Below are 13,568 nucleotides of genomic sequence, written 5' to 3'. Positions count from 1 at the left end.
GTGAAAATACATCATATTATTACTATTATATTATTGCTCATGCGCACGGTTGAATCACAGCTGATATCTATATTATTATCACAGATATCTGTGGGTTGAATGGATTCGGGATTGTACCACAGAATAATTATTTTATACTATGATTATACTTCGTCACTGCGATAGCAGCTTTTTATCGGACGAACGGATGCATGATATGATACATTTGATTTAATTGAACGGTTGTACATCGAACGAAAATCTGAAACTATCTCCACTCATTGAACTCCATATGGTAACTTTTAGAGTTAAGTAATATGATCATGGATTACATATACTATAATATACTTAATCCATGGTTTTCACATAAATCATTACAATACACAGGGTTCAATGGCTCCATCACGACTCACGAGTCACTATATTGTCACATCAAGTCGCGCACGTGAAGGTGTGAAACATAAACACGAATGGGTACAACTTACACTGTAGAGTGTGCAGATTGGCATATTATAATAATGTACATATACATAATTGTATATATTATTTTAGTTTGACAACTATTATCATCTAAAATGTTAAATAAAAAATAGATAAATAATAATAGACTAAACTCTATGGAAAGCTAATGACCATAGGTTAGGTATAGACTATTCACTATTCAGACTAGAATAATATAATATTATATTATTATTTAATATGAAATTATTTTTTTTGCCTAATGTCTCCTATATTTTCATAAATATAATAAATTATAGATGTATATTTTTGATCAACTTAACTACTTGAATCAAATCCGCAAGCAATTATTAAATTGTTAAATACAAATATCCAAACTGGTACAGTTTTAACAAAAAAAAATAAATATGAACAAAGGCTAAAAAATATGTGTTTAACAAAAGAATCAGAAATCAAATGTTTTTTACAAAATGTATCATTTTTATGTCGGAATTTTTTATTATACTTGTTTTTTTTTAATTTTTATTGTTTCAAGTAGTTAAGTTGATTAAACATAAATATGTATAATCTTTTATATTTATGAAAATAAAAAGGTGGGCCAGTGGGTGTCGCTCTGCTGTACAGTAGGTTACAAGTGGGTCACTGTAATGGATGGTGTTAAATTTGAATTAAATATGATATAATATTGTATAAGAAAAACGATTCTGAGCGAAAACGGTCGGTCAGCCTATGAGATTACAAAGTATATTTGATGAATCACAGAAAAAAACCAAAAGAAAAAAAGACCACGGAAAAAAAATCAAATTTTTATATTTTGCTATAATATTATGTCATATTTCATTATAAGTTTTATTTTTCTAATTAAAAATTTTGATCAAAAATCCAATTGGCCAAGTGTTCTATCTGTTGAATACTATCGTCAGTGGCGTATATAGGAGGTGGGCCTAACGGGCTGCGCTCCCCCCCCCCCCATAAATTACAGTCTTTTTAAATAGAACAACAATATATTATATTAGGTACTATTATAAGTTATAATATTTCATAGCCTGTTGAAAAATAACAAATACGAATATAATTATTAGAAACTGTTAAATATATAGTAGACAGTAGCCTCTAAGTAATAGATCACTTGCTAGTTTCAATATACTATAGCCCACCCCAAAAATTACTTCTATATACGCTACTGACTATCATTACCTAATTTGTGCATTTTAAATAATTAAAAATATATAAAAATGAGCTTAACTATATTATACTATGTTTTGGGAGTAGTATTTCCGTGTTGGAAAAATTTAGTTTACATAATTCAAAAAACATAGATCTTATATCTTTGTACCTATATAATATGGCTATATGTGTATAAGCATATAACCATAAGGATACTATAGACTATAGAGGCATAGATTTACCATTGAGATAAAAAAAAAGGTGGGTAAGTGGATGTCGCTCTGCTGTACAGTACGTCACAAGTGGGTCACTGTAATGGATGGTGTTAAATTTGAATTCAATGATTTAATATCATTTTCTAAGGAAAACGATTCTGAGCGAAAACGGTCAGTCATCCTATGATATTACTAAGTATATTTGATGATATTATTGTGAATAAAGTAATTTATAAATTTACTTATTTACGTGGAACCTTGTTTTAAATTTTCAATCCTTAGCTGCAGAAGTTGAACATTTTATAAATTTTTAACTACAAAATAATTATTACATTTTAAATTTGATAAATTTTGTCAAATTTGAACTTTAAATGCTTATAAAAAAAAATTGTGCCTATGTATTTTTAATATTTTTCAACTGCTATTAGAACGATATATCAGGAGCCTTGCATAAAATTTTCACGCTTTTCTACCCGACAAATAAAATTTTTTTATTGATATTTATAGAAAAAAAAAACTAAAAAAATTGAGAACTGACAATGTCCGTAAGCAGCTCAAAATGAGTCAATTTATTTTCAAAATTTTATCTTGTATAGAAAATGCTAATATAAATATTCGGTGAAATTTTCAAGTATCTACAGTCATATACGTTTTTTAATTACAACAAAATAGCAAAATCGTTACATGAGAAATCGAGTGAATATCAAATGGTTCAAACCGTCCATGGACAATTAAAAAATATAATATATGTACTTACATAATATAATCATAATAATTTATTAGAGATAAATTTAGTTTAGTACCCACCCGAATTTTTCAATTTTTATTTCGGAAACCTATGTATTACAACGAGTTAAGAACTCTTGCAAAAATTAATTGCCGGAATTCGTTAGTTTTTAAGTTATAGCATTACAAAGTTCACGATTTTCGGTGTTTTAAGCATTCGTTCAACGCAATATTTTACCGCCTGTTTGGAACTTTTCTGTTGTATACTGAACAATCTTTTTTTTTTGTTTTGACGTACCTATACTTATGTAGTTATACATGATGGCATCGATGGGGAAGTCTGAATTTGGCGTTCAGGCTTATTTTAAAGTTATAGCTAATTGACATTTTTGGTATTTTCATATACATCCGTCATGGTCACTTGCTCCCAGGGCTCGCTCTGATAATTAAATTAGAAAATAGTGTCACGTGTGATCAAAAATTATTTTTCATAACCTTGTTTTATATTGCTTTCTGCGGAGCTCTGACCTGTGTAACCAATTAATTATATTCTAATAATGAATTTGATTATTACAATACTTATTATAGTTGTTGTGGACCATTACGTAAACAAATACATAAAAATTATTTATTTATTTTGTTGGGTTTCATTATTGATTAAAGTATAGATAGTAGGATAAGTACCTATAGAGTAATTAATATATTTACTTAAAAATTGTAAGACAATTATTGAATTACAATGTTATTTGTTAGTCTAAAAAAAGGTAGGTATAATTATTAATTTTATAAGAAAAAATAGTAACTGAGATTTAACTAAATTAAATTACTTTTATTTTTTAATGAACTTGTAACTTTTAAGAGTTAAAAAAAAATAAAGGTTACTTTTAACTTTAAACATAACTTACAGTTTTCTATATTAACTTAACTTAACAAGTTCAAAAAAATAGTTAAATTGCCCAGACTTGTTCCTTATTATGCTAAGTAAAATATTAATTTTTTTACAATTTTGAAATTGACCCAAATAAATATTATTTAAAAATATGCTGTACAGAATTTCTGCGATAGTCAATAAGAACTGGATAGATTATAATATCATTAATATCATATTATTGAATATAAATATTAAATACACAGACGATAAAAATATAATTACATTGAGTTTCCTGTTTAAATTGTGGTTAGAGAATAATATTATGATCAGACAGTGTAGTATGTTACCACAGGGCACAGACTAATATACTACTTATGTGTCTTCATTTTATAAACATATCTTAACAATGTGGCTCGAATCGAATTAACTTCATAAATTTGCAGCTCCCTTAGATTAGTGGCCACCCATGGAATATATTATTTTATACATGTTTTTTTTTTTTAATTTAATTTTATTCTATGGCTATAGATGTTTTTATTTCTAATTTTAAAAAATATTCTTTCTTTCTATTAAATAATATTATTGACAGAAAAATATAAATGTGTTTTACATTAATTTTTTGACTTGATTTAAATATTATCATTATCTAACACTGAGTAACAATAATTTATTTATTTTTTGTTTTGTATACTTAATTAATAGTATTATCTTATATTGCATTTATAGGTGTCAAAACTGAGTTTACACGATGCCCTAAACTCACACAAAAGAAGCTCTTAATTCAGGATGATTATAAAAAATATTTTTAATGGCACCAATAAGGAAAACAACTTGATGTATTAATTTGTATAAATATATAATATTTTTTAAAGAAAAGTATTTAAAAACATTAAAATCTTTGAGCATAGTTACATATTATTTTTCCAAAATGGTTTTTAATTTTTATAATGCACAAGCATAATAAAAGAATTATCTGAATGTTTAATATTTTTATAATGGTACTTTTTAAATGCATAAAATATAAATGTAATCATAATTATCTTTGGTGGACATAATTTTTCCACTATTCATTAAATGAATAACATCAAAAGTTTAACCACAAACTATCATTATATATAGACTGGAAACGACATGGTTGGCGGATATTTTGTGATTACTGATTACATTTTATCATGGTCATTTTGTGAGTGAGTTAATAGTAGCGATAATTTGTTATGAGAACCTGGTGGTCTATGATCTTAATTCTTAACTCATTATTATTATTATTATTATTGTACTATATTATTCATCCTAATAGTACATGGTTCCTATAGAATAATTATAGAATATTATGGGATAGCAAGATAGTGCTCTAATTGTATAGATTCCCTCACCATAATATTTACAGTGACATTTTCACCACACTATTTACCTACCGTTTCCAGTCTATATGATCTTAATTTATAATGATATGACACATAAAAATATATTTTAAAAATAAAATAAAATAAAATATGGATATAAAAATTAAAAGTTAAATTATTCATTAATAAAATAATCACTTATTAAAAGTTTAGACAATTTGTAAATACAAATACATAGTTTCAACAAAAATATCACAATAGCATTTGCTAGATGGTAAAATATTTATAAACATCTTGGTAGTCTTCTTTCTCTTTTTAGACTACATACCACTTTATTATAAACCACTACAGCATCAGTATAATTCTAGCCGTTTCTAGTCTAACCATCCAATTATGCACTCACGTAGTACTTTTTCATTATGGTGCCACTCGTGATGACTGACTCCCGGCACAGTGTACTCCACCAATCGATCCGTCATGTCTAGCTGATGTAATCCAATTGGGTCGTTATCGCTGTACACGTCGTTTTGTCGACGCTCCCGCATTGGTATCAATCCACCAGAACTATCCAGTATGGCAAATTGACTGTAAGAAGTAAGACGTGAAACAATTTTTTGTAAAGTTATAATGTAAATAATAAGTACCTGGATTGCCAAGGTGAAATAACCCCATCGTCAGGCCCACCAATCAATACCAGCCGCTGCAGTCGAGTCAGGCCAAGTTTCTTGATGTTGGGGTTAGAATTATCGTTATCATTATCTGCACAGTAGTTATCGTGGGCTGAGACTATAGCCATAAGTGTATCTACATCTGTTGTTCCACTGTGAGCATCACTGTTGTCGTTATGGCTTTCAGAAATGTTGACAGTGGCAGCGGAAACTGCTGCTATTGCTGCAGCAACACGCGCTTCAATAATTTTTTGAGTGTCATCATTAGTCTCTACCACAGTTATAGTGCTACTAGTTACTGTAGTAGACATATTGCCCATCATTGTTTTTAAACCATTATCATTTTCAGTCTGTTGTAAATGAAGACCACTCGATTCTTGTTGTTTAACATTATCAATGGCCGCAAGATACACACTGTATTTAAGGTATAGGTCCCTATGTCTGGGATCATACCAAAAGTTGGCCACAGACAGAGCCCGTTGACCCAAGCGTGTGTAGAACAACTCATATGCCGTGCGCGCTGTCAGTGCAGGAAACATTTTCGTGAAGCACTCGGCTACAAAATTATAATACAACAATTATTATTATGTTATACAAATAAACATAATATTATATTAAACACATCAGTAGGTCGATATTTTTCTTGCAATTTTAGAACAAACAAGTAAGAAAAAACTTTTTGCATATAACATATATTACAGTATTTGTACATGAATGTGTGTTCAGAACAACCAAAGTTAAATACAAGTACAATTGTTTAACCAATTAGGTTATAATATGCCTATTCAAATGAATTATAAGATACAAGCCTGGTATAATTGTAAGTTGTAACTAACTTGCATAACATGATCAATTATTGTGTTATTGATATAATGAATAATTTTTAATTTAAATATTATATTTTACTGAAAATATTTTTTAATTCTTACCAAAATAAAATTATTTTGGTAAGCAAGCCTAAAAATAGTAAAATGTTAGTAAATTACTTATGGATAGACACATACATATAATGGTAGACCACTGCATTCTCCATAAGATTAACGTAAAAAAATGCAGGAAAAAACTTTTAACCATTCTGTAGCAAACATAGCAACTTATTAATATAATATGGACTGTGAGTCTCACGTACCATACTATAGGTCAACATTGTTAAAAAGAAATAGTCAATACCTGTGTAATATAATGGTACCTTACTACTTAGTGTATGCCATCTTTTCATAAAAAATGTTGTTATCTTTATTGTTGAACTATTCTCTCTCTCTATCTTGTTATAATTAGTATAAATGGTACCTAAGTTGTATGCTATCTTTTTAACAATGTTGGGCCCTGAATTTCTCTCTGTTATCAGTCCATTTCTATATAGGTCTATGGTAGCAATATATATTTAATTGAACAAACACCTACCACCATACTGGCCTCCTTGCGGCGAGCTAAGTGATACAAATGTCCTGACATTGTGCTCAGTACCATACTCTTCTATCATGCCTCTTGCTATGAGTCCGCCTTGTGAGTATCCTAGAAAATGTAAGCATAAATATATACATCTTTCAGCTACATTTGTAGTATGTTAATGTATAAATAATGAATACCTATGACATGCACACCCTCTGGATGCAACGAACATATTTTTAATAGGTCATCAGCTAACTTCCTTGTCTGTCGCCACAGTGGTTCCAAACTAGCCAAACCACAAAACCTGTCTATAACATAGGTTTTGGTGCCTGGATGTAACTGTTAAGCATACATATTATATAAAATTATGTTAGTAACATTGATTGGCAGATTTTCAACAAGATTGTAACAATAAGATGCTTTTGCTTCCGGTTATCAAGTAGATGTAATTTTTACAGATTTTGCAAAGGCCTTTGACAAAAAAAATCACAATATTCTCTCAATTAAGCTGTATTCTATCGGTATTCGTGATCCTTTTTTGTCTTGGTTGGCTTCCTACTTAACCTACTTATCAAATTAAAAAATTTTCACTCTGGTCCTTTCAACATTCCATCAGGCGTTCCTCAAGGATCTCACTTAGCCCCATTGTTATTTTTATTATTCATAAATGATTTACATCTTCCCAATTCTAATAAATTACTTTTTGCCGATGATATGAAAATCTTTCGTTTAATTTAATCACATTCTGATTCAGCTCTCCTTCAAAATGATCTAAATACACTAACTGTTTGGTGTAATTTAAACAAATTACCATTAAATATTGATAAGTGCAAAATAATGTCGTTTACTAGGTCTCAATCTCCAATTATTAATGATTATACCATAAATAATATTGTACTTAAACGCGTTTTTGAAATTTGCGATTTGGGGGTTACATTTGACTCAACCTTTTCTTTCAATAAACATTATTTAAACATAACAAAAAAATCAACAACTATATTAGGTTTCATTAATAGAACTTGTCAAGATTTTACAAATTCCGATACCTTAAAAATTCTGTATTTTTCACTAGTGCGTTCTTCTCTGGAATACAACTCGGTCATATAGTCACCCTCTAGTGTTGTTCATATACAGAGTTTAGAAGCTATTCAAAATCGTTTTCTTTGTTTTATCTCTTACAAATGCAATATATCACGTAAACCACACTCTCAATATACACCGTTATTAAACCAATTAAATATGACCACTCTAGCTGAAAGTAGAAAAATCATCGATTTGAAATTTCTATGTAAAATAGTAAATGGTTTTTTAAATTGTCCCGAATTACTCAGCTGCTTAAATTTTAATGTTCCTCATTGTCGAACTAGATCTGCAAATACTTTTTACATTCCATTTTAAGGAACTAATTACGCACTTTGTTCACCTATTAATAGATTAATGAAAATAACTAATGACGTCCAGATAGATCTATTTAGTTTTCCTTCTTTTGATTGTTTTTGTAATTATATTGCGCATCTTTAAATTATTTTTGCTACCTATATTATTATTGTCTATATTATATTTTTATATTGTTTTTATTGTTTTTAATATTATATTTTTATTATACATATACTATTTACTGTATTTCTTAATAGATTTAAGTCTACAAAATTGTTATTAAATTATAAAAAACTGTAATTGGGTTCTACCCGTTTGAATTAATAATAAATAAATAAATAAATAACCTGACAGTATTATTTTTTTTTTATAAAACATAAATATAGAATTATATATATGTTGAATACCTAACTAACTTTCATTTAAAGGGGAATATCCAATTGAGTAATTGACGAATTCTGTTGGTGCGCATTATTAGTAATCAGAATTATGCAATACCTCTACTCTAACTATTATCGACCTACTGTTAGATGATGACGCGTCGGCGACTCAGCAGCAAAACAAAATTGAAAACACCAAATCTTAGTTTCTTCCCAAATCACTCAATAATTAAAATATTTTTGATTTGAAAAATGCTATTGATTCAAAATATTAATACCCGTATATTTTCATTGAGTTTTTATTCATATTTTAAATAATAATAAAAATATCCAAGAAAGATCAATTTTTGACTAAGTGGTAAATTTGAACCTTAAAAAAAAAAAAATTATATATCAATAACCACCCAACGACAGTATACAAAAAACATGTCTAGATTATATTTTATTAAAAGTAACAGAATCTTAACTAAAAAACATAAACCGGTAGAAAGGAACTTATTACGCAAAATTTCCATTTTAAAACACAATTAAACGCTATTTACTGTATACAGTATATTATCAAATAAGGAAATTTATCAAACTACTCACTTCAGATATACGAGCAGCCAGATGCTGCATTGTGCTGACATCACCAGTCATCAGCCCATGTACAATGACTACCGGCCTGTACGGTCGCTTTTGCCCTGACGTATTGTTACATTCATCAGACTTCTTCATTGTCATCGGTGTAGCTCGTTGTGTAACAACGTCACCACTAGGCCACTACTATTTCTGGAAATATGCTAGCTAAAGAACAAACAACATGTATAATATAATTAAAATAATTTATAGTATAACTGACTCTCAATTATCATACTCGCATGAAAAACACACAAAGCAGAAATGTAAAATGATCCTCACCACTGACTGCTGATAGGTACGATGACAAAAGATGTTCACTAACTATGAACTAAAAAGTGACATAAAGCGTAGGAACAAAGTCAACAAATTAAAAACGTTTGGCAGTAGTGTGGTAGTGTTACTTTACTAATAGTGAGTAACTAGTAGAATGTAGTTGAGTAGTGAGTACTGACTACTGACTATAGTTTGGTTATCATTATGCATTAGCACTGTCAAGCATTGATAACATTTCGGAGGTGGACCATATATAAAAAATAAATAGGTGACCGCACATAATTGCGTAATTTTGGTTGCCTTTTTAACGAAAAAAAGGCGTTCGCACTATCCCACATTATAATTAACAATATAATACCTATTATATGATATATTATGGCGAATAATATAATTTAGCGAATAAGTAAATAACTATCAATCCAATATTCCAATGAATCTAAAATGTGCTGAGACGACACTATAATATTGCGCATAGAATTGTTATTCTTTATTTAAAATTTAAATATCTAATTTCATCCAAAATTGGACATTAAATATCTATTATCTATAAAAAAACTGTGTTAATATATATTTTTACATACAGTATGAACTATAGTTCATTAGTATACTAATGACAAACCTTTGTTTTAAATTTTCAATATATATAGCTATAAAACTTGAACAATTTATACATATTTTACAACAAAATAATTTGCACATTTTAAAGATTTTGATGAATTTTGTCGACATTTGAACTTTAAATGCTTATTAAAAACCTAGCCTATGTACTTATCTTTATTATTTCCGAACTGTTATTATAACGACTTATGAGAACCCTTGTTTCGAAATTTTTTTTATTGGTCTACATAATATAGTAGTTTTAATGTTGAAATCTCAATAAAGGTAAAAAAAAAAATGTCTCTAAATAGCCCGAAAAATGTAAAAATATTTTAAAATTAAACCATCTTTAGACGTTGAAAATTTCAAGTATTTACGGTTAATCGTTTTTTAATTACCTACAACAATTTAAGAAAATCGTTCTATGAGAAACCGTTAGTTTACAGGTGAATATCGAAGTATTATTTCGACTACCCACTTATCGTGTAAACTGTACACGTAGAATTATACTGAGGATTGACTAAATATAAATAATTAAAAATAATTATATTATTTTATAAATTATATATTAGAAATAAAATTAATATTGTATACTATGTTAAAAGTTGTTATTTTTATAAAAAAAAGTATATAATATGTCTATAAAATGTATGCCGCGATGGTATTTTCGACATTTTTAACAGTATAGTCAAAATAAACGTGATCAAGATGTAATTCCAACTGACCAATTAGAAAAATGGTTTATATTATTATTTTTATTTAATGGCTTGGTTCATATTTTAACACCACGTTAATTTCAGGAAATCGTAAAAAAAGTCTTTATTAAGTACCTATGTGTAATGACATGTAAGATATAAATCTAATTACACAAAATAAATAATATATAGATATAATTTACAAAAATAAACGCAAATGCAAAACTCAGTGAATAACTCATCGCAGCTTATTTTATATACCTATTGTTTAAATATAGGTACAATTAAAAAATATTTTTCAAATACCTACCTAATTTTATCCAAATCTAATAAAAAAATGTATTTTACCTACCTAACCTAACCAATATACTAATTTTACTAATTAGTCATAAAACTGTGGCTAAAGTTACTGTATGTATTACACATTTTAGTATTTTACATTTTACATATCACAGTTTAAGACGTTTAAGTGCATAATAATATTATCCGTGTAGGTATTACTCGTATATAGTCGTATGTACTATGGGTCTCCCGGTGTCCGTCTTACAAACCACAAACGAACGAGTGAATGAAATAACAAATTTAAGTTCAGCGGTTCCTTCCAATAAATTTTGTGTAGTAATACTATTGAATTGACCTATTATCAAACTTGAAGATAAAAACATTACCCGTGTTTGAATTTTTGCATGATATTTTTATTTCAAAGCAAATGTTAATAGTTTTTAAATTGTAACATTTTACATATCTACTCAGAACATGGTTTTAAAAATTAAAATACCTATCCTAAAAAATTATTTGAAAACACAGATAATGTTCCTAGTCCCTACCTTTATATTTGATAATAGCAAATAGGTCAATCCACTCTATTACTAAAGGTTACTACATTTGAACTGCTGTAAACAAATTTGACATGTACGTTTGCGTTTGTAAGACGGAGACAACATAGTGTGTGGATGTTGCATCCTCTTAATAGCGTGTCTATGATAACTTAGTTACCCACATTTAACATTACTCAGTACCCTGTACATATTTTAGAATTGTGTCTGCGGGAGATTGATGATTTAACAGTCTAGTTTCATGTCACGCAAGCATAATTCAAAAATATATATAGGATACTAAGTAATATGGGTAATTTTATTATACAAAGTATGAGTCTACCCTGTTTTTGAGGACACACGGTACTTTTGAAATAAAATTAAACTTTTTATATTAAAAAAACTCGTTGCTCAGAACAGTCGCATTACCATATTGATACATACCTATAGTAGCATTAGAGTATGGGTTTTTAATAAAAAGTCTCTGTTCAAAGCTATATCCCAAACATTCATAATTTGACGATAATAGAAATAAAATCGGTAGGTAAGAGATAGTTATTTTCTAAAATATGAAAACACTAAGTTCTAATAATAATTGTATTTAAAAAATACAATTAAAATGTAATAATTCCAATGTATTATTTTCAATCAAAATTGATAAAATAAAATAAATTTATATGAGTTATACGTTTCATTATAAAAAGTGTTATTTTAGTGTATACACTGTATACACTGTATCTATCCACATTAAGTTGCATAGAAATTATAGATATTAAATAAAAATATTAAACACTGGAATATGACCTAAGGTCATGAATTCATGATATAAAAAATAAATAGTAAGTTAAATTAAGTGAAAAATTGAATAACATCATAACATTGAAAGTTAAATGAGTCAGATGTAAATACGGTTGTGAATCATTAAAACAATTTATTTAATATTATATTACAAATCAAATAGCAAACAAAAATATTAATATGAATAGATATAATATCATACAATTATGTATGATGATTTTATGTAAATAATTATAAAACTCGTACCTAATAGTATATTTAAAAAGAAAACAGTGGTTCTATAACCAAGTACTTATACAAACATTATTTGTAGTTGTCCATATTACTCTACCGATAAATATGCGAGGTTTAAAATAAATTAAAATAAAATAAAATAGACACTTGGTTTGAAGATAATTTATACTAATATTATTTCTTTTAATTTAACTCGAAATAAGATGCAAGAATATGATTTTTATTTAATGTATAATTCAACGAAGTGTTTTTACATTATTTAGATTCATATTTGATCGATAAAAACCAATAAATGGTAAACTATCTAGATATTTACATTGCTACAATATTAATTTTGTATTAAAACCCTAGGTTACATACAACTTTTATAAATATATGAATATTAGGATTAAGTAAATTAATTTAATTTTGTATAATTATAATAATAAACAACTCACCATAGAATTTCTATATTTATTATAAATATTATTGAACTTATATAAAATGACTAAATATTGAAATATGAGTATCTACCAACTCATGAATATTAATATCTTGACGAAAGTCTTTAAATAAGACATTTGGAATCCTATTTTCAACTTAAATATGCACCTAATATTTAATAGATAATACAAATTAATTTTCAAAACTACTATGCTGAATGTCAACATGTGTGCTGAGGTGGTGGTAAAAGCAACAGTATAAACTATAAACAAAAATAAAAACACAGTATTGGATACTTACATCATTGTATCACTTGAGCACTCGGCATAATATAGTAATGTCATATTATTTTGTAAGCACTTGTAAATTGTACTATGTATACAAAATATACTATATACTATAGTGTAATTATTACAATAGTATAACTATCTTGCGGATATTCTAAATAAAATATATATAATTAATAATAATATAGGTATATTTTGTTCTGACTTTTGCGTCCCTGGCATATGCCACTCTCGCCAAGCCCTTGCTA

At 27.5% G+C, this 13,568-nt stretch overlaps 1 protein-coding gene and 1 long non-coding RNA gene across 4 annotated transcripts; one reads left to right on the top strand and one right to left on the bottom strand.

Annotated features, from left to right (window-relative positions):
- Positions 1–49: 49 nt before the first annotated feature.
- LOC132933720 (uncharacterized) lies at positions 50–4,246 on the top strand. The gene is made up of 3 exons (XR_009662927.1): positions 50–286; positions 367–499; positions 4,144–4,246. It is a non-coding gene; the product is annotated as an uncharacterized LOC132933720 (long non-coding RNA).
- LOC132933718 (lysosomal thioesterase PPT2 homolog) lies at positions 4,236–9,670 on the bottom strand. 3 transcript variants are annotated; one of them, XM_061000003.1, is made up of 6 exons: positions 9,434–9,670; positions 9,166–9,363; positions 7,018–7,159; positions 6,833–6,943; positions 5,405–5,984; positions 4,236–5,345 (listed from the first exon to the last, which is right to left on the bottom strand). In XM_061000003.1, exons 2-6 carry the CDS (start codon positions 9,298–9,300, stop codon positions 5,135–5,137), a joined length of 1,179 nt encoding a protein of 392 aa, XP_060855986.1. In that variant the 5' UTR covers positions 9,301–9,363; positions 9,434–9,670; the 3' UTR covers positions 4,236–5,134. The 3 variants fall into 3 exon arrangements, with proteins under 3 accessions (XP_060855986.1, XP_060855984.1, XP_060855985.1); XM_061000001.1 differs by having other exon boundaries at positions 9,438–9,670; XM_061000002.1 differs by having other exon boundaries at positions 9,478–9,670.
- Positions 9,671–13,568: the final 3,898 nt, after the last annotated feature.

This window comes from Metopolophium dirhodum, chromosome 1, assembly GCF_019925205.1.
Source record: "Metopolophium dirhodum isolate CAU chromosome 1, ASM1992520v1, whole genome shotgun sequence".
Classification (NCBI taxonomy): domain Eukaryota; kingdom Metazoa; phylum Arthropoda; class Insecta; order Hemiptera; family Aphididae; genus Metopolophium; species Metopolophium dirhodum.
Note: the sequence above shows the minus strand (reverse complement) of the source record. Positions and strands in the feature narration are given on the sequence as shown.